Source organism: Sycon ciliatum, chromosome 2 (genome assembly GCF_964019385.1).
Source record: "Sycon ciliatum chromosome 2, ocSycCili1.1, whole genome shotgun sequence".
Classification (NCBI taxonomy): Eukaryota; Metazoa; Porifera; class Calcarea; order Leucosolenida; family Sycettidae; genus Sycon; species Sycon ciliatum.
Genome location: NC_088644.1, coordinates 39,837,899 through 39,862,705, shown reverse-complemented (window position 1 = coordinate 39,862,705; position 24,807 = coordinate 39,837,899). Strand labels below are relative to the sequence as shown.

General features: G+C 47.2%; 3 protein-coding genes and 1 long non-coding RNA gene across 4 annotated transcripts; 1 reads left to right on the top strand and 3 right to left on the bottom strand.

The window, feature by feature from the left end:
- Positions 1–374: 374 nt before the first annotated feature.
- Positions 375–2,980, bottom strand: LOC135810063 (uncharacterized). Its single transcript, XM_065323530.1, has 4 exons — positions 2,627–2,980; positions 2,059–2,313; positions 1,106–1,572; positions 375–786 (listed from the first exon to the last, which is right to left on the bottom strand). Exons 1-4 carry the CDS (start codon positions 2,773–2,775, stop codon positions 614–616), a joined length of 1,044 nt encoding a protein of 347 aa, XP_065179602.1. The 5' UTR covers positions 2,776–2,980; the 3' UTR covers positions 375–613.
- A 2,802-nt stretch (positions 2,981–5,782) lies between these two features.
- Positions 5,783–7,079, bottom strand: LOC135810881 (peptidase inhibitor 15-like). Its single transcript, XM_065324289.1, has one exon. It carries the CDS (start codon positions 6,802–6,804, stop codon positions 6,130–6,132), a length of 675 nt encoding a protein of 224 aa, XP_065180361.1. The 5' UTR covers positions 6,805–7,079; the 3' UTR covers positions 5,783–6,129.
- Positions 7,080–9,527: 2,448 nt separating this feature from the next.
- LOC135810062 (uncharacterized) lies at positions 9,528–13,959 on the bottom strand. Its single transcript, XR_010552264.1, has 3 exons — positions 13,568–13,959; positions 13,077–13,209; positions 9,528–10,656 (listed from the first exon to the last, which is right to left on the bottom strand). It is a non-coding gene; the product is annotated as an uncharacterized LOC135810062 (long non-coding RNA).
- Positions 13,960–15,627: 1,668 nt separating this feature from the next.
- LOC135810061 (carbohydrate sulfotransferase 14-like) lies at positions 15,628–23,458 on the top strand. Its single transcript, XM_065323529.1, has 6 exons — positions 15,628–16,178; positions 18,003–18,199; positions 18,483–18,538; positions 20,871–21,057; positions 21,701–21,866; positions 22,309–23,458. The coding sequence occupies exons 2-6, from the start codon at positions 18,016–18,018 to the stop codon at positions 22,862–22,864; spliced, it is 1,149 nt and encodes a 382-aa protein (XP_065179601.1). The 5' UTR covers positions 15,628–16,178; positions 18,003–18,015; the 3' UTR covers positions 22,865–23,458.
- Positions 23,459–24,807: the final 1,349 nt, after the last annotated feature.

Sequence of the window (24,807 nt, the reverse complement as noted above, 5' to 3'; positions counted from 1 at the left end):
GTCGCCTATAATTATGAATGTGTTGTAGGAATGTTTCTAAGTTAAAAAAAAAAAAAAAAGTAAATTATCGTATCCGTTCCCGAAGGGAACTCACGACGGCCGCTAACACCCGATAAACCCTAGCGGCAGGTGCAGCGCCTAACGGTGGGGGTGAGTGTTTCTAAGTTCTCTAGCAAGAATGTCCATCGTGCAGCTACACATACAGGCATACTACATTGAGCACTGTAGCCAGTGTATGCAGCCTAGGGACTTTAGACAACTGTACAGGCATACTACAGTATGTAGTCATGCTAGCCACCACACCACACTTAGTGACAGCATGCAGTGCAGGTGGGATTTCTTCACCCTCGAACTTCTGATCACACCAAACAAGCTAGTGTAACCAGTTCCAGTGACCTGCTGCTGGCTTCTGTCCACCACAACAACAACAACACTGGATAGAAAACTTCTAAAATGGCTAAAGAATAAACGAATTTTCAGAATAAAATAAAATTTCGATGCATAAAATGTTGCCATTATGCAAACGTGACGGTGCAATCCAATGCACGGATGGGAAATAAGTATAATGCAGGCGTCAAGGCTTGAAGTTCCACGCGATGCCCAACGATTTTCCTCAATGATAGTAACGGGCATACTTCTCATCTGCCTTCATTAGATTGACCATTTTGTCACCCATGGCCTCTCCAATGTTCATGTACGTCTCGGCGTTGCCACCATAATGCGAGGCTGAGCTTCCTCCCATGGAGAGCGGGTGAGAGTAGACGGTGCCCACGTTGCCCTCGAATTCTGAACACACACACACACACACACACACACACACACACACACACACACATAACCAGACCAGATCGGATGTGTTGCAATGGATGCCAACAACACGCATTGCCAGATAACAGTGATAAAGGAGTAACTAGAGCTGGGACAGGCATGATAAGAACTTTACCAGGTGTTACTAGGTATTAGTGAGCCCGTCAGATATGTCTCGTAATCACATGGATTCCATCTACGTCATGCACAAAGACAAGATACAGTCTGTACATTGATGTAGCACAACACGTTTTTACACAATAGAGTAAACAGCCGACACGGGTGACAAGATGCTTACGTGGGTAGAGTGTTCCATTGGCCACGTTGAGCATTGCCTGCAGGATCATGCCCTCAGTACCAGTAGCACCCATGGGTGTCTGGCCAAGGGAGGCAATGACGAACTTGGCGCTGGGAGCATTGTACTGCTTGCGAAGGGTCTTGATCAGCTGGACAAGGTTGGTTTCATAGCGCTCCGCGAGGCCGCCGTCGTATCTGTCACGGTCTCCCTGCCACCAGAAGAAACCAGCGATTTCGTAATCCTTCTCTTCTGGCATGTATGCTGAGAAGTTACTGAGAATGAATGACATGCGCTCTGTGTCTCCGTCGTACTGCTCACCCGCAAACCAACCCATCGGTTTGGGCTTGGTTCCCTTTGCCCACTTTTCGGGAGAATCATGATAGCCAGCATACGTCCACTGGTTTCCTTTGCTGTCCGTGTAGTCCCATTCTTCAGATCCTGGTGGGAGCAGATCCCAACCCAGTGCTCTGTAGAAAAACATATCACACGTTCAAAGTCATAACTTTTGTAAGTCGTCCACGTACAGGAATGCCAGCAACTAATGTGTTACTTAGCGCAAACAGCAGAACCAATAGAATTGTTGGGTAAAAGGTGTTGCATTAGTTAATGCACCTTAGAGTTTCATGCTAAGAGCCACCACCAGATAGCAAGTGTTAGTCCTTGGTACATGTACATGGTGTTGGTCATACATGGATCTACGTGGTAAAGGGAAAATGTGGTGCTGAGGTGCAGTGGTCCTTGCTGTTGTATTGTACGTGACCGGATCACTGCACTGGGCATGAACATCAGAGTTGCAACGAACTATCGTCGATCCGCTATTGTACTGTACAGAAGATAGTCTGCCTTGGCGCCATCTGGGCACTCTCACACGGGCTGGGCGCATCCTCTTGAGAAAGGGCGGTACAAACTTGAAAGGCAGTCGATGAACGCGAACACAGAATATTAGTATTTACCTGTTTCCAATGCAGCCCTTCAGGATCATGACTTTAGGCTTTGAGAAATTTCCCACGAAGTTTCCAATGCCTAACTCAGGTCCAATGGTTTTGCCAGTGACGGTCATCCATTCGTTGTGTAGCAGTTGGGATTTGGCGAACGTTGCGTTTCCGCTGCCCATGGTAAACACGTAGCGGACATCATCGCGGACGGCCCAGCTGTTGTTCTTCGCATCCCAGAGATACTCATACTTATGCTCGGTTTTGACGGCAAACCTGCACAACACAACACAACACAACACAACACAATCATTATCATGATACACTACTATACTCAGCTCTTCACAAGACCGGCGCGGAGCGGGCTGCAGGACCAATGTATTTTTTCATTTCGACCAGCATGGATAGTGTACATCGTCTGGGGGTGAGACATGGCCGTATGGGGAAGCGGCCGTACAGGGGTGCGATCCCGTCCCTCAGCACCGGGAGTACAGCTCGCTCGATTCGACTCTAATGAGTGAAGCGGACCAATGATTATGTATCGGGGAGAAGTAAAGAGATTTACAAACAAAAAAACACACGCACGTACCCGAGCGATCCGTTCACATTGTCCGGTCCGATTTTACCTTCGCCCAACATGTTGGACTGTCCCATGAGCAAGAAGACTTGGGTCTTGTCTTGTGCGTGACACGCTACTACCATGGCCGCAGCCACGATAAATGAGACGGCGCGAATCATGATGAAGAAGGCGCAGCTCCAACCAGCCAAGAAACGTTCCTCAAAGAGTTGTGAAAGCTGCCTACCTCAGCACGAATAGATATAAACAGTGTTGGGTGGCGGTGTTTCTTTTTCCTTCCCATGCATCTGCATGCCTCAAGACTGTGCCGCATGCCGCTCTGGGTCCAAGACAATCATGGTCTACTAGTAGCCAGAGTTAAGAGTGTCAACGCTGGCAGATCTACATCTTAGAGGAGGAGGAGAGGTAGATCTACTAGGTAGGTGTGTAGCGGGTCACTGACGATCGTGACAAAGATGAGAAGGCGCCATGTAGACCATGGTAGACAAGTTCAAACAGGGCACTGATTGTAGTGTGAGCATGAGTGTCCACTGTAGATCTACATTGTGTCTGGCCATGCGGACTGCGCGCGTGTACGCTGTCTAGCAAACACCGATGACGCGATGGACTGTACTTGTAAACAAAAATATCCAAACCGACTCACTTGATCACGCGATATTACTGTCTTGTCTTCTTTGGCCAGTCGTAACCACGTGATACCCAGGGCCATATGACGAATGTGCGCTGCACAAAACTCTGGCTTATTTTATGCATTTGTCATGTGCGATCTCCAACCTATTATCGATAACTTGCCCATAAAAGGAAATTTTCTGAACCCCAGCTAATGACATGTTGCTTTCCTGTCATTGGCTGACTTGGCTGACATATCATACATGGGCAGAGAAGTAATACAATCACGAACAATCATGTACATGTACTCCCAGATTCCCTATTCACCAAACCGCCATCTCTCAAGAGCCTCCAAGCTTCCTTTTTCTAAGGCAAAATGTGCACCACAATCTTCGCCATAGCCATTGGCTTTGGGCCTCTGACCCCCTCTAGGAACCATTAGCAAGATGGATGCCCGTCCAGCATTTACATGTGTGTGCTCATGTCCTCTACCCCTGATCATCCATACATCTTCTGAACTCCCATACCATTTTCCACACATCCATACATCGTCTGCACTCCCATCCTATTCTCTACACATCCTCATCTTTTACAATACTGTCTCCTCTCCATTCTGTCTTCTTTCTTTTTCACAGTAATGCCCTCTCCATTCTGTCTTCTCTCCTCTCCCTAGAAACTCTCATGGTTCGCAAGTGCGCGCGGTAACGCCCAGACCACGGGTCGGCGTTGTTGGCTTGCCTGAGAAGTTGCCTCGCCAGCACAGGTTCCTTGTTGGAGCCCCTACTCTTCCCATTATTGTCTTTACATGCTACTTCCCTCCCCTGCTCTCCCCACACGGTTGTGTCTTCAGTAAAAGAAGAGTTGTAATATTTTAAACTCGTAGTATGCGTTTTAAGGTACGCGTGTGTGTGTGTGTGTGTGTGTGTGTGTGGTGTGTGTGTGTGTGTGTGTGTGTGTGTGTGTGTGTGTGTGTGTGTGTGTGTGTGTGTGTGTGTGTGTGTGTGTGTGTGTGTGTGTGTGAAAAAGCCACTTCAATCAGCTGTGTGGTGGATACCAGGCTAAAATTAGTGGCGGCCAATTCATCAGCCTTGCAAGCTGTTGAATGGTGTAATCCCAGCACTAGTTGCTAGGTCTAACATAGTCGTTCGCTATCATTGCTTCTGCGATGGGCAGGTCTGAGGTGTGTGAGTATGTGAATATCTGTCAAATGAAAACGTGGCGAAGCACAGCGGCAAGCCAGCCTCGCTGGAAGAGTCCATTCGTGTAAATCGCCTGCGATGGCTTGGCCACCTGGTAAGAATGGATGACACCAGGTTGCCAACGCTGATCCTGTTTGCGGAGGGCACAAACGCGCGGCCCCGCCATTGACCCAAGCGTCGTTGGAGAGATATGGCAGCTTCAGACCTGCGGTCGACCGGAATCTCGGAGACGCAATGGTACCACCTAGCTCAATACCGGAGGGACTAGACTAGGCCGGCGCTTAGCCAGTGGAAGCCACCAAGGCAGCCCCAGCCAAGAGTGTTCGTCTGTGTCTGCGGCCGCGACTTTCGCCGTCCGAATGACTTATCCCGCTACTATAATTACTGTCTCGCCTGGCAGCTATCATCGCCTTTGGCGATGGGCTTTCCAAAGGTCCTTACTTCTTTCTTTTTTTTCGAAGTAGGTATGTGTACGTGTGTGTGTGCGTGCGTGTGTGTGCGTGTGTGTGCGTGTGTATGCGTGCTTGACTATGTATACGCAAACATTGCGGTTAGACACGTGTAACACAGTTTCCATATCACACAGGGATATACAGCCATGTACATGTAAACAATTGTATGTGTAGAGCTTGGCATCAGCATTCAGCAAGGAAATCCTCACGGAAAGAGGGAGAATATGAGATTTGACATACAAAATAGGGTATGCAATATACATTCATTGGGCGTGCAGGACTTGAGTTATACATTGACCTTCGTCCACCCACTTGAACAGCCCTTTCCTCAGTTCTGAACGTTTTGTTCTTGAGTTGAGATTGCACACGAAGCACAGAACTGAAGCCACTGGCAATTACTTCAATTGTCAATGCATTGAAAACAGTGATACCTTTCGCACATCCACGTACCTTTTCTGCACACACCCACTCTGCCAAAAGCCCCATTAGCCGCATCAACACGTACCCCTTGTGCCTGGCCAAAAGTTCCTAGTTGACTCTGGGCAACAGCACAGCTGGAAAAACCGCTCCCGGACAGGACTAGAGCCTGGTACCTCGTGTATCTCTACCATGGTGTTAGACCAACCCACTGTGCCTACCTGGTCAAACGAAAAGCTGATGAGGGCAATTCGAACGCCCCCTTATCTTGCTGATGTCCGATGATGTGGTGAGCTGTACCATTCGGCTTTTCAATGATCCAATATTTCTCTACTCCCCCTCCTTCATGCGCTCTTTTATCTGATTAGCTGCTACCCTCGGTAGCCATTACACACAAGAAATATTCTAACAACGAAGGGTGTCGGGCACCGGTACCTTTGACTCCTTCTGACAGCTGTTTCGCCTACGAAAAGGCTCGTCAGAGAAGGTAATACAGAATAGATTAATCTGATGGACATGGTCAGATCTTCATACAGCACAATCTGATCGGATTAAAGTATAACAGTGGCATGGGCACCGTTCCTAAAGGAACGATCGACCGTTCCTAAAGGAACGATCAACTCCAAAGGGTTAATAAGAAATTAGGACACATGCCCGTGAGGCTGCCTCGTACTGCTCTTGATATTGCATGACCCTTTTCACATGATGTGTGCACCAGTGGTGGTATGGATTGTGCTTCATCACCTTTCACGACAAGAAAAGAACGTGAGGAAAGAACTAACAAGACTAACAATATGTTATCGATGAATGTACTTCGTACAATATTGCACAATATGCTCTATTGAAACGCAGCTCTAAGCACAAGAAGAGCAACATACGTATGTATGAGTGCAGGTGTGATTGCATGGAGAAGGCGCCCACTGCCGCTGCAAGCCGAGTAGGGGGCCCGACCAGCCCAGTTACCTGCTGGTCCGTAGTTGCAGACGAGAATCAGGACCTGTGGGTACTGCCGGGGGTTGAGCGTTAAGTGTTTCGTTGACGATGTAGGGCACACATGCATGCCACATCCAACGTGTGTTGTCGTGTTCCAGACAATCTGTGTGAAGTGTCCGCACGGTCTGGCGTGGCATTGATTCGTCGACAGCGTGTAGTCGTCGATTTCGTCGTACCAGGCCTGCACTAGGTCCAACACGCTGTCACGCGTGGCCGTGCTGTACGCCAGGTTCTCGCCCACCCGAGCAAACTTCGTGGCCTGGGTGCTCCGCCGTGGGTTGTGCTCCCAGTTGCATGAACTGGCATAGCGCTGTGCAACTTGTGCCAACTCCAAACTCCAAACCAGCGGTCGCAGTTGCTGGCAGGGTGTCGGCGACACGTCCGAGCGGAGGCGGTTATGGAGTCGGAGCAGGTCGTACACCTGGGGACGACTCAATGATCCTGCAACCATTGCCACATGAGCGCCCAAGACGCAGCCCAAAAGGCAAAGCATCACTCCTCCGACCACGGTTGAGCTCATCCTGTCAGAAAGTATTTGGCAGGTTCCACGTTCACAAAATGAATGCCACCGGAGGGTGACCCTACGGCTAAGGAATTGGCCTCGCCCCCAACAAACTGATAAGACAGATGGCCCTTAGAACCTACGAGAGTCAAAAGCAAAGAGACACTCACCCCAGCTCGACTACCCTTCGAAAGAAGGAGTTGGTTAGCATTTAACAGCGAGTGTATTTAACCACATGTAGACGAAAGTTCATTGCAGTCCTTAGCAAGTGGACGTTCTTCTGACACAGCCCTGTGAAGCAGCTTCGTGCCGAGGTTATGTTTAAGACGAGAAAATACTTCACAGCGCGTGATTCACTGTGACTAAAAGTGTTGGCACGGCCATCATCTTGTTGATAAAAGTGAGCCTTACCGGTATTGCCAGCTCCTTGTACATGTATGAAAGACATAGCTACGCGGAAGGGAAGAACCCTGCGCCTATCTTCCCTGGCTCTGCAGACAGCCGTGGAAATCGTGTCGATTGGTAGCTAGTGTACAAGTGAGTTGCCGTTTATCTTTACTGCTGAAACAAACTGTGGCAATGAGACTTGTGCATACATGTACATGTAAACTACCCAGCCTGCTGCCATTTCAAGTTAGTCTGAATAGCGATTGTACAATGATGTAAGTACAAGTACAGTCAACTTCGCTTATAACGACACTCGGCGGGGCATCAGAAAAGTGTCCTTATTCGCGAAGTGTCGTTATACCCGAAGTCTCATTATAATAATTATGTGTCACAGTTGGATGGGACTTTGCTCTGGGCATGAAAATTCTGTCGTTATTCGCGAATTGTCGTTATATCCGCAGTCGTTATTAGCGAAGTTGACTGTAACATGTAGTACGTGTACCTGCATCCGTTTTTTCCTTTTTTACGTAAGTGCCTGCGTCTTTTTTTCTCTTTTCTCCGGCCTGGAAGTGCCCAATGGCTCCAATTCTCAGTGGTCAGAGGAACACCTAAAAGAGTGGTGTGACAAGTGCATGCTTTCGGCCGACCTGAGGTCCTGAGATCATTGTGAACTACACGGGTCATGTACAATCATGTAGATGACCCAGTACTGTATCATGGGGAACACGAGGAAAGGGGACTGGGAGTATGAAGACGGCTAGGCTGGGTAGGACATACATAAAATAAGAAGCGTGTGCGCAGTACAGCACCATGTTAACCCAACACAGGACCTATTAAACCATAATATTATTGTACGTGAGCGGGCGTGCGTGCGTCGTTGCCTGCAAGCATGCGTGTATCTTCGTCTGTTTATATACATGTGCGTGTGTGTGGTTGAGGGGATATGTTTGTATGGGCTTGGCATATGTTCAAGTGTTAGATTCCAAGATGGCATTAGGGTCTTTCCCCTCCGTAGGGGACCAACCACGGCCAGTTTCTGCCCGGGAAGTGAACTGCCTGAAAAAGGAAAATAATCTGACAGATTACATTGAAAGACACACGAATACGAGCTAGCTAGAGTCACTGTCCAACACTGACACTAGAGTAAGACAATAAGCAGTCAGAAAGTGCGATAACAGGGCACAAAACTGGCAGACTAATGAGACATGCAACGACCTGGTACCTACTTCAAGAAGTACATGTACCGTATATCTGTAACGCATCTTCAGTGCGCAAACCAACATCTTTCCAACTCAGTACTTGGAATGTTTGAGGTTAAATTAAGGTAAGACCAATGATGGTAGGGTGAGCACAACGAAATTGTGCACAAGCTAAGTCCTACAGCAACAGAGAATGTCGGCTGTTACAGGACGATGACGAGTCCTGTGGTCTAACTACACTTCGAAGAAGCAAAGGAACACGCCACCCAACTTGGTAAGGTCAGAACTATCAAAGGTAAATACAGAAGGGGAAGCTTTGCATTGGGTGGTGTGTTACTTTGCTGATTCGAATTGTAGTTAGACCACATTGTCAAGACATATTAACCACTGCTGTGCTATGCTACCTATGCAATTGCACTTTCACACAGCCACTAGGTACAAAGGTTTCACCGCTTGCAAAGCAGTTAATTAACTTTCATCTATTAGCAATCATTGAGGTGGTACCCATCCAATTGCACTTTGACACAGCCACTAGGTACAAAGCTTTCACCGCTTATAAAACAGTTAATAATTAAACTATCATCTACTGGCAATCAGTGAAATGGTCCCTATCAACTTCAGAACATTTGAATACTGAGCATGCTATCAAAGTAGGACATGATTCAAGGGACTTTCCAGTCTACGCAAAGCGAATAATAACCTCTTTCTAAAATGGTCAGTCTAGGGCAGGTCAGGCAACTGGCTTGTTAACGCCATTCATGTTAGCCCTTGGGCTAATCCGTCACTAACAAGCCAAAGCCTAGGACTCTCCTGCCATGCACTATTATTAGACCTGAAAATGGCTAAAATCAAAAACGCACAGATTCCATCAAAGTAGCAGAAAAGGTTTCCCGTGTGATTATTAATGTCCCTACCCTTTCGGATGATGTCACCAACCTTGTCTGCAGCATGCACCTTCAGATGATATCAGTCCTTACTTCTCAGTACACACAAGTGAGCTTATTTTACTCTTGGCATCCATTGTAATCAGGGAGTAGTAAAATATCAGCTACTACTAGTTCCTGATTGCAAGAGGTTTGTTCTGGTGCGTGCGTACACTGTACTGCACAGCACTTTTCATCAGTGGACTCTCCGCGTTTATTCGGCAGCATAGTGGACTTGGTACAAAAAAAATGGGTTGCTTTGCGGCGATATTGGTGCAAGCAGATAATTATGAGAATTCGTGTGCAAAACATCCATACCAGAACAGGCTGAAAAAAAGGAGAAACAAAAATTAATGATTGTAAAGACAGTGGGCCAGCAAACTGAGACAGTGCGAGCAATGCATATGATGAAGTCACTCTCAACAGAAAGTGGCAGGATGTGTGCATTATAAAATGCTGAAATGAAATAGAATAGAGTGCTCTGTATAACCATGATGTGATACTGAAAGTGGGGTCTGTGCAGCTGCAGATTAATAATAATAATATTCTGTAAGGATGCTTCAGAAAGAAGCGTCTTTCTACTAGGACTTTCTACCAATCAGGCTTGTAGGCCATGTGTACTTGCGAATTACTTCCAAGTAGGATAACTGTCTAAAAATACATGCATGTACATAAATTTTCTCTGTGCTCCGCTGACGAGACCACAAAGGACGAAACAGTTCTGCCCGCAGATTGAGTACATACAGACCTACATGTACATGATGGTGATGTTTCAGTAGCATTACCAAAAAATACTGGTGCACGGAAGCCAGCCACCAAGATCAGATCTAGGCTGGGTTTCCTTAACAAACATCCCAAATTGGGCAGCCAGGGAACAGAGAATGCATATAATGTTGGAGTGCAAACGCACTCTTTGCAGAATGCATGCAGAACGGAGGCTCACTGTGCAAAACATGTATTCATATGCCAAAACAGCAATGACAGGAAACCAGCACATGTCTGTTGCAAAACTTAGCTATTATTATTTTTGTACTTGTCCTGAGAGCCATCTCTGACGCTGGACTTGCATCTCACGCCATGTATGGAGTATATACATGTATGGGTACTTTATAAGCAAGACAATCGTATTGGAGCATACACCATACAAGCAATCTCCATGAGGTGCCCAGGTGACTTCTGGACCGCGGGCTGACGGCATGATCACTTTCAAAGTTTGCAAACTGGCTCATTTGTTGCTTATGGCCCTGTAGTCGCTGTGCTTTGTATGATACTGGTAAAGAGGGCAGCCACTGCAGCAGATGCAGATGATGAACGTGACGCCAATGAACAGAACCGACAAACCGACAATCAGACCTATCTCCCTGCAGAACCAGTAGAGGAAAATATCAAGGCCAGCAATCCATATTTATCATTGTTATAAATTACACAAGAGGTACACAAAACCACCTATATCATGCAGCATTCTGTTCTCGAGGTTCATGGTTCCTCGTAAAAAAAATAGAAAAAAAGAAGAAGAAAAGTCTTCTCTGCTGTAACGCAGAGCTTCATGGTTTGACAACCAATCATCACACAAGAGTGAAGGACATTCACATGTACAAGCAGAGCAGGCACCGAATTCTCCGGAGTATAAGCCGCACTTTTAAGCACTTGTAATTCACCCAAAAAAAGTCAGTACAGCCTATACTTTGATGGTCAAAGGATTGGTGATCGGGGAGTCGCACCCACACCAGGGAGGTGAACTACCCAAGGTGCGTAGATACACGAATGACCTTTCGGACTCGACTTGAAAAATAACAACATATGAGAGGCAACCCTTGAGACAAGGATTTCTGTACCGTGTCACCTCCTTGGTTTGGCCACGACTCCCTAATGGTGATACCAAGGTAGTTATCAGTATTTTACCTCAGTGTATTGTGGAGATACCTCAGTGTATTGTGGAGATACCTCAGTGTATTGTGGAGATACCTCAGTGTATTGTGGAGATACCTCAGTGTATTGTGGAGATACCTCAGTGTATTGTGGAGATACCTCAGTGTATTGTGGAGATACCTCAGTGTATTGTGAAGATACCTCAGTGTATTGTGGAGATACCTCAGTGTATTGTGGAGATACCTCAGTGTATTGTGGAGATACCTCAGTGTATTGTGGAGATACCTCAGTGTATTGTGGAGATACCTCAGTGTATTGTGGAGATACCTCAGTGTATTGTGGAGATACCTCAGTGTATGCATACTCACGTCAGCTTTTAAAATACCAAAAATCATGTTGCCTGGTGACTGCTTAGCATGAAACTCTGAGTGTAACCAGCCATTTAGAATTTTGCCTTAGAAAGCTCCAGTACCCCTGCCACTACGCAGCTGTTGAGCGCAGTTTGAGCAGTTGAAGTCAACTACAGTATGTATCTATTATAGACCGATTGATGAAGTCGATAAGCAGATCAAATATTGAATGCGGAAATGACCGGCTGGGCGAAGCCGTGGTCCTATACTAGGTATGAGACCTTTGAAATTCCACTATAGCCTTGCCATCTATCCAACTGGTGATGCACAAACAGTCCTTGACTACACTATGCAAACCAATGTTCTCCAAATTTTCACCACGGAGGGTATCATGCGGGAAACCAGGACTGATTTTGTGTTACAGGCTGGACGGCGGTTAATATAGTCCACGGCTGAAACTAGATGTTACTGTGCAGTCAGAAAGTGCAATAACGCGGCACAAAACTGACCGATGACATTGACATTCAACAACATGATGCCTAGCTTTAAGGACGTCTCCAATGCGCAAACAAACGGCCGTAACTACGTGGGAGGTTCAAGGGATAGGACCAAAGAGGGGAAGGCGGGCACAATTGAAAGGCAACAAAGAATGCCGACTGCTACAGGACAATGACGAGGCCAGTAAGTTACATGACAATGCATTGTCAGATGACTTACTAGTCTGGGCATCGCATTCTAAGAGATATCCTGCTGCCGGTGCAGCCGAGATGAATATGATGCATCAGGACCCCCGTATATAGTCCAGCACATGTGTTTGCCACATTTTAGCCATCGTCACACGCACAGGAACGAGGCAGCTGTAGACCAGAGTTGGTTGCACACTCCAGATGAGATTGTACTCTGGCTTTGTGCTTCACATACTGCATCTCTCATGCTCTACTGACTGTCAGAGGAGCCATGCATAACAGAAGATCCAGTGCCTGGGCGTGGTGGAATTTTCACGATGACCCTTGCGCAATGCCTCTACTGTAGCCCTCGCTGGATATTGCTCGAAAAGGCGGATTCTGCTCAAAAAGCAGTGAAATTGGCAGAACCGTGCGAACCTTATGGCAGGCACCTCCTTGAATTCTGCTCCATTTATTTATCCACATACCAAACATGCATGAAACAAACCAGAAAACGTACCGCATTCTGCCAATTGTTCTGCTGGCATTATCTACCAAGGGGTACTGTACTGTCTGTCATGGGTATAATCAGTGACAGTGACTACCACACACACACACACACACATACACACACACACACACACACACACACACACACACACTCACATACACACACACACACACACACACACACACACACACACACACACACACACACACTCACATACACACACACACACACACACACACACACTTGTACTTGTACTTGCTCACTGCCAAAACACACACACACACGTACACACACACACACACACACACACACACACACACACACACACACACACACACATACACACACACACACACACGAACACCTAATCATAGCCATAGTCTTACCAGGTGTCCAGTAGAATGGACTTGCAGCAGTTGGCTAGCCCGTCCACAAGGCAGCAGCTCGTGCTATCCTCATCGAACGGGTAGGACGAATCCGGGCATGTGTAGATGCTGCCATTGAAGGGGCAAATTGTCTCTAAGATCCCAGCAAGATAAAACAATTGACAATTTTTTCAAATCAAGGAAACACATTTCCAAATGTTACACAATGTGAAGACACACCAAACTGCAAGACCGTGCCAATAGCTCTATCCGAGTGCCAACCCACAAGTTGGGAATTATTCATTGGTCCCGAACTCGAGATTTCTTTCTCCGCTCATTTCGCTGTCACTCAACTTACTTGTAATTATTTGAGAAATGGGCTCCCATAGAAATGTCAATGGTGCAGTTTGAGCGAGGCATATTGCAATCGCTGGTTGGGTGAGTTCATCTGTAATATGTACTGGACAAGATGGTGTTGATGGAAGCACCGCCATGCCGACATCACTACTTACGTGCGCTGCAGGAGCCAATCGTCACAAACAGCATCAGCAGGGACATAAGCCCGACTCTGCCATGGGCACGTTGTTGGAATATTCGATAGCCAGGCATTGCTACCCTGCCACCCTGCACCCGCGTCGGTTACTGGTCCTTGCGACTAATCTCAGATCCACCGTTGTCGGTGTCCAGTTACTAGTGTTACTCCGCCACGGACGCTTCATTGATCTCCACGCCGTCCTCAGGTCGCGTATGTCCCGCGAAGAAGAAATTCCACCTGCATTTTATTCGGTGAATCCTGCAAATTGTGAGGTTTGCCACTGCTCGCTCTAGCTCTGAGTCGTGCCAAGGGATCAGTGTCGAGGATGACTGCTTCACGTTACCTGTCTGTGACTGACTTGATCTGTCCGTGATCGTGCAGTAGCCGCTCGTGTTATGTACCATCCTAGCAATGGTGAGTCATTGACGGTGGTGTAGCCTGCAGACTGTGCCTCCCTCGGCCGCTCCTCCCATACCACAAAAGAACGATATTCTACTTTCTAGCCTTTTCGGCCCATGCGTCGACCTACTATAATATACTCGATCAGTCCTTGCATGGTCCTTGGCCGCGGTGGACTCACTGGACAGTCTCTGGACTGTGCATGTGGTGGCCGTAGATTCCAGACTCAGTATGGTCACGTGATTGTAGTGTACAATGATCATGATGATTGTACTTGTAGTGTGTGGTGAAGCTATGTCTACGCAGCGACCGCAACTCACGTTACGCCGTCGGGTTTCGCCGGTATCCGGCGCCATAGCAATCGTGTGCCAGCCTCTTTTACGGGCAAAATAAGCACAAGATCGTATGAAATAGTGGTAACGACCTTGGCAGTAAGTTTATAACTTATAAGCCTGTTGTGCCCAGCGCGGGCTTGTGACTACAATAATTGTAGTCGCGTACAAGTTAGTTGTAGTTGGTTTGGAGGTGACACTGACAGCGTTGCGAATGACCGAGGGTCCTCACTCTCTGTTCTACAGTACCTATCCATGAGCGACACTGACTCACGCTGCTACATGTATGTGAGGTTCACGAGGTGTTTATCGCGCTGGAGACGGAGCGTCTCTGTAAGTTTGTATCCCTGGTGATGGTTTGGACTGGAGTGCATTTATACACGCAAGTGGTGGTCTTCAGGCACAATCTTCCTCAAGCTCAGCAGCCTACTTAAGCTCAACTGATGAGGGGTGAATTCCCCGAAAACACTATGTATGGAGCAGGCCAGTGGTGCTTTCTTGCGGGTTTGCCGAGTGGAAGGTTTGACAGACTTCTCTGGATGAAAGTCGTGAGTCAGTCTAGTGACAAGTGAGCTCCAGTTTGGGTGCAGCGTGGAAGCAACTAACTTCCCTCCTTTTTTCGACTGTTCGTGGAAAATTGTCCTGGCCGGAAGGACGATCTTATGCCGAGACCAAAGTAGCAACCAGAGAGTAGTAAAATATCGATTCGTTGTAAGGAATTCAACCTTGGTTCTTCCTCTTGACCTTAGCTCAGGCTTAGCGTGTAGTATGGAGGCTACACATATCACTCTAGCAAACAATGAAAACAAGACGTACTGGTTGACTCGACCAGTATTATTATCAAGTGGTTCGGTACTCGACACAATCAGATGTTTGAGTGAGTTTTGTCTGCAGCAGGAAAAGCTAAAGTATACCGGCCGTCTTTACATAACTGTTGCAGATGATGCACTTGTGGAAGTCACTCTCAGTCTACTGAGTAGATCTACTGTGCATGTGCGTGCGCGTGTCCATACTGCGACTCGACGAAAGTATTAAAATTTTCATTTGCCTCCACGTGACTTGGGCCAGTTGAGGCCACATATTCTGGAATCTCCGCTATCTCTCTAGTCTAGCAAGGTCCTCTTTTCATTACTCATACTCTTTAGCTGGGCCTGGATAAGTGGAGCTAGATTCGAAGCATCCGTCTGTCACGGCCAGAAGTAAGAACCATAGACATAGTGTAGGCGGTGGGGTTTACATGCGACACTGCACCTTTACTCTTATAATTAGGCTTCACAAACTATTTAAAAACGTTACTTTCCCCAATGTTCCAAGCTGGATAGAAAACACACACGGCACAGAGTAGACTGAGTGAGGTTCCTGTGTGTATGATTACTGTCACTTTGTGATACGACGCTGCCAGATCTGATGAGTGATAATGCCTATGTCACACCAGAACATAAAAATCATTGACACTGATGTGAGTGTGAAGCCTAAGCTGAAGTGTCCCCGGCCTCGGCCACGGCTTGGTGGCACAGTCAGTCAAGGTCATGGTTATTACGGTAGTAGGCATTTTTCGTGGATAACTGCTGACGCTGTGCCCCGCCGCAGCCCAGCGGCAGTGCAGTGTAGGTACTGCGTGTGGAAACTAAACGCTTCCTGCAATCGCTAGGGGTGGTTTCCTCTCACTTCAGGTGACCACGGTGAAGTACTCTCTGCCACGAGTTTCACAAACAAAGAGGAAAAGGCAAAGTGACGGTGACTGGGATTGGATCTCCAAATCATAGCTCCACCGCTTACATCAAAGTGCAGGCTGTGCAGATTCGCCTCAAAATCGAGAAGGACGAGGTACACTGAGTCTGTCGTATTCTGCGAAAGGTAAGCCAGGATTGTTTTGTGGCTGCGTTGAACATTCCCTTTCAAGATCCTATTGATTTTTGAACAACCCTCAGCTACTGAGCTAGATCATCGATGTACTTGCAATGTACCGGCCTCCGTGTGACTGCAAATATCTGCATTACAACTACGCCGGTGTAGATTGCGCGAAGCAGATCTTCATTGTGGTGTTGCTGTTACACGTGGTGCTGAGTCTGTGTGTATGATCTCAACCATTGCAGTGCGTAGAATCCCATTACAGTAGAAGGTGACAATGCAGTGGCTTTGCACACGAAAATGTGGGTTTTTTTTTGTACTATACCAGCCCGGTATTATGCTGGTAAAGGTAACAACACAGTACCGGCCAGTACAACAGTGTACACATGCAGCGGTACAGGACTAACGTCTGGACCTAAGAGTATGACACACACAATAGAACCCCCCTCCCCCCAATCCCTGCAGTTTGGGACAGAGCACCGTCCGGATCTAGGAATTGCCCGGAACTCAGAACATACATACTAACTGCAAATAAGTAAACATATTTTATGCCCATCAATACTGGTAGTGGCCAGGCACAGGGGGTACATGGATGCGGCTAATGGGGTCTTTCTGGGCACTTGTTCCAGTGGTTGTGAGACTTATCCACTCACCCCCGCCGTTAGGCGCTGCATCTGCCGCTAGGGTTTACTGGGTGTTAGCGGGCGCCGTGAGTTCCCTTCAGGAACGGACACGATAATTTACTTTTTAATAGTTCTTGGGGGCATTTTTCAAGTCTTTGAAACGTGACCCAATTTTTGTGACCATCTACATGTAGATGTAGATGGGTCAGAACTGTGTCTGGTAGACGCATGTGCACGGATTAAAAAAAGTAAATTATCGTGTCCGTTCCCGAAGGGAACTCACGACATCCGCTAACACCCGGAAAACCCTAGCGGCAGATGCAGCGCCTAACGGTGGGGGTGAGTGGATAAGTCTCACAACCACTGGCACAAGTGCCGAGAACGACCCCATTAGCTGCATCCATGGATTGCGAGAATGTTACCGTGCATGTACCGTATTTTCCGGAGTATAAGCCGCACCCCCATTTTCTTGTCACGAAATACAGACATCCACCCTATTTACCACCATGAATTTTGATCATCGGAGTAAAAGCTGCAACGTCTTTTTTTGGGGGGGGGGGATTTTGAGTGTTCAAAGTGCGGCTTATACTCCGGAAAATACTGGGTAACTCACGTGTGCCTGCTCTCTATCCTATGCCTCCGTGGGGCAAAGTACTGCATGGCACAGTGAGAAATACATCCACACCTGTGTGTGTGCCGGGGTATGTGCTTTGTTGATGAAAAACTAAAAGACAAGCTCTGACAACAGTCCATCCGTCTGGAAGGTCAGCACTGGCTCCTGACTTGCTCCGACCACATGTGTTGTGTTTTCACCACAAGGCACTTTTGCCATCACTATCTCCCTCACCTTCACAGTTGAAATAATTCTATCATGTACAGTCCCACTAAATGAAACTCGACAACATGAGCCAAGTACATGTTGTGGGCGCTGTTGCAGCCCTAGACCTACAAATACTGGCATTTGAAATGTGCCAGGGCACACACCTTGCAGCGTCCGCTTTCATTGAGCAGCGCAGAGTGCTACATCTGGGTCATTAGGCATCTACCCCCCCCCCCCCCCCCTTAGCACTTTATTGCCCATACGTCAAGAAATGCTCCAATGGGTTTGATGGTGTAGGCATTTTCAAATAATTGCAACTCAGTTGAATCCCGGTCTTTTGGAGAGATTCAATGTGGGTCTTCGCTCAACTTGCATCTTTTCCTGCAGATGTACCACAACAATGCAAGTAAGGAAACGGCTTAGATTAGCGCTGGAAAACATCGTACTATTCCTCTTGGCAGTTGGCCTCATGACCTATGGTATACGACTTCTATTGGACGACAATGACGTTAATTCGAAAGCAACCTGGAGTCCGTTTCGACTGAAGAGATCCATAGCTGACGAGGAGCTACAGCTTATTGCAAGTAAGTGTGACCATTCCTGCATTCCTGGTGCTTTGTATCATATGTGCGTACTTCTTGCAAATATGGCGTGTTCAGTTAAACAACAGTTCAATAAGTATATCTGGCAACAACCAATACAACTGCCTTTCTATATGCAGGTGATTCATATACTAGTAGTCAGTGCCAAGTGACCCGTTTGCACACCCTATTTGTAATGCGGTGTGTGTGTATGTGTGTGTGTGTGTGTGCGCGCGTGCGCGTGTGTGTGTGTGTGTGTGTGTGTGTGCATGTGTGTGTATTTCAGAGGATGTTGCAGTGGTACGGGGAGTTTTGGACCGACGGAAAAAGATACAACAGCAGGTATATGAGGTTATGGTGTTTTTGAAATGATTTTTTGTAAAGAGCTAAGAGCCCAAGTTGCTACTTCAAGAAAAGTGCTATTTAGTAAAGAGTTGTGCATTCAAAATAGCCATTCCTTTGCGTAGGGTTGACATTCATTGGAATTGGTGGTTGAGGAGTGCTGTCTATATTGATGATGACTGCTTACTTCTTGCCTTACTGCAAGATTGTATCCATCTGAAAACCTGGGTCATACGTGTGATTGGGACATCCATTTTGTTAAAGGGGAAGTTAAGCCTAGAATCAAATTTTCACCAGTTGTAGTCTTTGGGGTGCTAAGTCGATTGGTCTTGGTCCGAGGAAGCTGAGACGCTCCATTCCTTCTTTATTCCCAACTAGCAGCACCCCCGGCCAGCGTTGCCTGGCCGAATGTGGCATGCGGGTGAAGCAAGTACATGAACAGCACACGTGCTCAGCACGTGGTGGTGGCCAGACCGCTGAAGTCCTGGTGAGGGAGGTTCTTCATCGTTGGAAGGAGAAGGAGGGACGTCTGTTACGCCTTCGGGAGGCTGGTCAGGGTTGTCCATCACCTGGTGGCGGATGAAGCGGCTCAAAAAATTCATAAACTTACGAACAAAAGTGCGATGCGCTCTTCACTGCTGATCAGATGCAGAGTGCAGTCAGTGCAGATCTTTTGTATCCTTTTGTTGCAGATGTTTCTATTTCCAGAGAACGGTTCACGTGGTCCGCAGCGCTTGTGCGGCTGCTAGTGCTACCTATGGCCTAGGCTAGGTGGCTACATGATTCGCACGCTTCGCGTGCTCAGTGCTTCTGCGCGCGGCTGCTACTGCTACTCGTACTGATCGTGTCTGCTACCTACACTGTTCGCACGCTTCGCGTGCTCAGCACGTGGTGGTGGCTACACGATTCGCACGCTTCGCGTGCTCAGTGCTTCTGTGGCTGCTTCCGCTAGCTACACGATTCGCACGCTTCGCGTGCTCAGTGCTTCTGGGGCCGGTAGCTACACTGTTCGCACGTTTCGCGTGCTCAGGGCAGCGCTGCTCCGCAGGATGGCCTGAGCGTGACACACAGACACACGTCATAGGTGCCTCTTCTTTATAAGTAAAGATTGAACTCGCGCACTTCCACCGAAACTGGGTGACTGCGCCCTACTAGATGGGGATTTGTATGCAAAATGTCACTAAATTCGCCATTTCGTTCTTATAAAAGCACGGATGACCGCGATTGGCCCATATGTTGTAGTCTTTTGGACGCTAAGTCGACTGGTTTTGGTCTGAGAATGCTGCGATGCAGCGTTCCTCCTTTATTCCCAATCGAACATGGTTGAACAAGCGGTCACGTGCTCCTGCAGTACACCAGTCACCTGGTCACCGTGCCTAGCGGCCCTAGCCTAGCGCCTGAAGGGTACAACTTACAGCCTGTTTGACCTTTTTTGGGTGCACTCCTGTCACTCGAGTTGAACTCGAGTTGAACCTTGCTGTGAAAGTTCTCGACTGCTGGCGCGGTGACCAGGTGACTTCAGTGGCACGCAGGAACACATGACCGCCTGTTCAACCATGTTCGATTGGGCATAAAGGAGGAATGCTGCATCGCAGCATTCTTGGAATTAGGGCTGAAACGATCGTGGATTTTCACGTATCGATTACTCTTTAGCTTAACGATCGAGTAATCGATTATAATCGTTAGCAAATAGTGTCATAATTCTGTGCCAACAGCACTCTGTTTCCACAAACTATGACTTCATAATACCAACAAATCTGCATTAGTGAAAGGGTAGCTCCGAAACATGGCAGTTTTGAAGTCAATTTAACCTCAGAACATAAACCATACCCCTGGCAACTGCATACTCCCAGCGGAAACTGATTCAAACTTCATAAACGAGGGTTTACAGTACTTTCTGGACACAAAAAAAACGCAAAATAATCGTAATCGGTAATCTAAACGATTGCTCGATCGTTAGAGTTATCAAACGAGTACTCGATTATTCGGTATAATCGTTTCAGCCCTAATTAAAATAAAAGAAATCACATGGAAACGAGTTATGAAGCAACTATCCACGACGGTAACAAGATACCGGTCAGAAAGTGCTCATTGGTCCTGCCATAACCTTCAACCTTTCAAGCTGGAAGGCTGTTGGTTTGCGCATTGGAGATGTGTTAGAGCTAGGTCTCAGGTCGTTGAATGTCTCAGTGGCCTCTCAGTTTCAAGTGTGCCCTGTTATCGCACTTTCTGAGTCGTGGATAGTTGCTTCATAACTCGTTTCCAGGTGATTTCTTCTATTTTAACGCTATGCTACTGAATGAATTTCTTCACGATACTCTGTTCACTCCAGCCGGTGTCCCGGCATAACTATATCAACACTGTTGAGAAACGATGCTCGCTACTGCGTCGCAGCCATGCAGATGAACAGGATGCTGATCCGCTCCAGCATATCAAACCCGGTCGCAGAGCCCTGCTCCTGGAGCACCTTCTCTACAACGATGACATGCAGGTTATCTACTGTGCTCTGCCCAAAGTAGGTGAGTCAGAGAATAGGGATTGTTCCTCGGGGGTGTTCGAGTATATATTCATGTATATGTGCTGTGGTTGTAGTCTAATTTAAAAGTTGTGCATTTTCCATGTACAGCAAAACTGGTTTAAGCGACCACCCCATGGTGCAAGCGAAAGCGGTCGTTAAAGCCAGGTGGTCTTTAGAACCAGGTCCCACAGTTTCTGTGTAGAACTGTCCGTGCCTGGAAAAACGGTTGTTAAGAGCAGGTGATCGCTAAACCCAGAGGTTGCTTACATCAGGCTTTACTGTATAGTCCTGCTCAGTGAAATACAGTCGTGTCACTCAAGCACCCGCCGGGCGTTGCGCAGCCCCAGACCTGCAAACACTGGGCTTTGAAACGGTGCAAGGAGCAGACTTGAGTGCCGCAGCTGGATTTCATTGAGCAGGACTGTAGCTGATTGCTCTTGCTGGCTAATCCTACTGTGGTGCTATTTCAACATTTTTGTAAACTTGGGCCTTCTTGACCTGACGTGTTCGGAGTGGAATTTAACTGTCATGTCCAAAAAAAGTAATAGTAAACTTCTATGTGCGATGGTGCTATGGCCAGGGTGTTCTTCATGGCATGTTGCTTGATGGTTTCGATAATTCATAGTGCGTGCTGCTCTGTTCAGCATCCCACAATTGGAGGAGCGTTCTCCTATCTCTGAGTGATAATCTGCGCCACCAGCCCACCTACTACCAAGGTGTATACAAGGACGCCAACGCCCGGCGATTCAAGTCACTAGCCGAGTTGAACAATCGAAATGAGATACGGATGCGACTGAGGACTTACTTCAAGTAAGCCCATGGACCTACCATGCTTGCATGCAGCTGCCCTGGCACAATTTTATGTACATTGTACTCAAGTATAATTGTGCTAAAGCATGCCATTGCTTGCATGCAGCTGCCCTGGCACAATTGTATTTGTAATTGTGCTATGGCATGCCATTATGATGGGGAAATGATAGGTATATAAAGGGAAATACAGGAGTCAAGAAACTCACTTGTTTCTGAAAAGAAGAATAGTTTGCCCAATAGCAGCCATCACTGCAAGGTGCTCGAATTCTCGGCTGGGCTTTTGACAGATTCTTGCTGGTACTCAAATCCTGGTATGCAATGACCAGACGGGAACTTACGTACAGCTTTCGGAGTTGTACGCTCAACACACACCTGGGCTCTGTGCTAAACACTGCATAAAATATTACATTGTTTCTGGCTTCTCTTCTGGCACTTTCTGCAGATACATGATGGTGCGAAACCCGGCGAATCGCCTTGTGTCGCTCTACCTGGACAAATTCTCGTCGCTGGCGAGAAAATCCGATTTTCGGAGCCAATTTGGCAATCGAGTGAAGCAGCAGAACAAGCTGTGGAAGAAGTATAACCCACGCCTCATGACCAACTATACACACGAGTCTGGAAGGTTTTCCTACCAGGAGGTAATGCGCTTCATTGCCAGCCAGAGGCCCGTGGCTCGAAATGAACACTGGGTTCCCATGAACGACCTCTGCCGACCGTGCGACATCCGCTACGACTTCATCGGCAAGATCGAGGAGGCGCCCAACAGCTCTGCAAGTATGATGGAGGCGATCGGCCTCCCGAGCACGGTGGCATTTCCGGGCAGGGACTCGCAGGTTTCGTACCACCACAAGGCCGTGGATGATAAGATGGTGCAGGAGATGAACTCTCTGCTCATTCCCGCTGAGTACATGGCCGTCCACGACGTCTATGCTGCCGACTACCTAATCTTCGACTACAAGAGATCGCCGTACCTTTCGTGGAAAACTAATCCAACCTGACCTGAACTACCGTCAGCCATGCTAAGTCTGATTGATGGGCTTAGTCTGGAAAGCAATTATCTGTATTTATTCTGAAGAAATAATCCTTCTAAAATATTGTACTTTGAAAGTACAGTAATGAGAGAACTTCAAATTCAATGTAAGCTAGGTCCCAGGTTCGATGTCTGGTGGAGGTGGTATTGCTTGTCATGGACCATGTATTTTGAGGGAGTTGAAACTCATTTCATCATAATACACATGATTAATTCCAAGTCTCTCTCTGACCTTTTCTTTGGCAGAGTCAAACTCAGGAATTGCACGTTGTGAACCAAGGGACTAGCACAGGTCCCATTTCCTTTAAAATTGAAGTGTGATATTTTTAAAAGCTGCTGTATGTCACATACGAGAGAGGGTGTACACTGTCATATTTCTTCTCAGGATTGCATTCCAGGTGATTGCAGCACTGTATGCCGCAACATGTAGACAGCTAAGTAAGGGTCTTATCCACCTCTTCTCTACTGGGTACCTGTCCTAGGACAAAGTGATGCAGTTTGCTCTGTTGAAACCCGTCAGCGTAAGTGCAATCTCAGTGTCATTGGTATGATTGCTTTCATACTCTGTGTATTTGCACCCCTAACTAAGTTGCGCCAATCTTTGTACCTGTACAGCTGTGGGTGGGTGTGGCGGGTAGTTTAAAATAGAAATCAATTATTTGAAGAATGCAACCTGCACCGGCACCTTATACTTGTAGGTGGTTGCAGTGGCTGCAACATGACTGCATTCAACTCTTCACTCATCATGAAAGATAAACCTGTTTTTGTAACGTTCTAATCTAGGCTTAAATGTAATAGACTGTAGTTAGCTACAGTCACTCAGTTTGTTACAAAGCCATGGAGGTGAGACTGTCAGATATTATTAGGCTAGCCCATTACACATACACACACACACTGCAACACTCAGACTCACAAACACACACACACACACACACACACACACTCAGACTCACAAACACACACACACCGGCACACACACACACTGCCACACTCAGACTCACAAACACACACACACACACCGGCACACACACACACACACACACACACACACTGCCACCGGCAGACACACACACACACACACACACACACACGAATGTTGAGATGATTGGGAGATGAAGTCAGGGGAAAGTGGCATGCACTGGCAAGTGTCTGTTAATTCATTGTATCCAAACACTAGAACAGTCAATAGTGCTTCATTGATTTCCATGTAGTGCAGTGCATATTCAAACCGCCCAAATAAAGTGCTGTCCTTGAGACAGTATGCAAATGATGTCGTCTGGCATGCACAGTTCACATGGCTCTCAAAACAAACCACCTGTACAGGCTGTGATATTGCTACAAGTGCTGCATGATGTCGAACATGGATGGGGACAAAGAATTTGAAGTATTACTTATTAGTTCCAGTACTACCATGCTACTACTAGATAGTTTGCATAGAGTGCACAGACTTCGGCCCAGAGCCTAGCATATCATGTCCACACAAACTATCGACTCACCCTCCCTTCTCTATGTACATGTATGCCATGCTGTCATGATATTAGTACAAAATGAAACTAGTGGGCAGAGAAGGAAGGAGAAACTGTTCCAGCCAGAAGCTCATGCTCAATGCAGAACTGACATTACGGTAACTTGCAAACTAAGTACCTGACATGTACAGTGTATGTAAACAAGGGGCATTCTCAAAAATTGGCCGTGCAGCAGCATTATACTCCCCCCCCCCCCCCTCCCCTCCCCCTCCCAGCATTCTTTCTACAAGTATTTCCAAAGAAGTACTGTACATGCAGGTCAGCTTTACAAAACACATCAGTGTAGATCTACATTATACATGTACATATGTACATGCAAAGTTGTACTAGAAAGTCATTGTGAACTCCATTGGTGAGCCAATCAGTTTATTCGCGGAGATGAGGA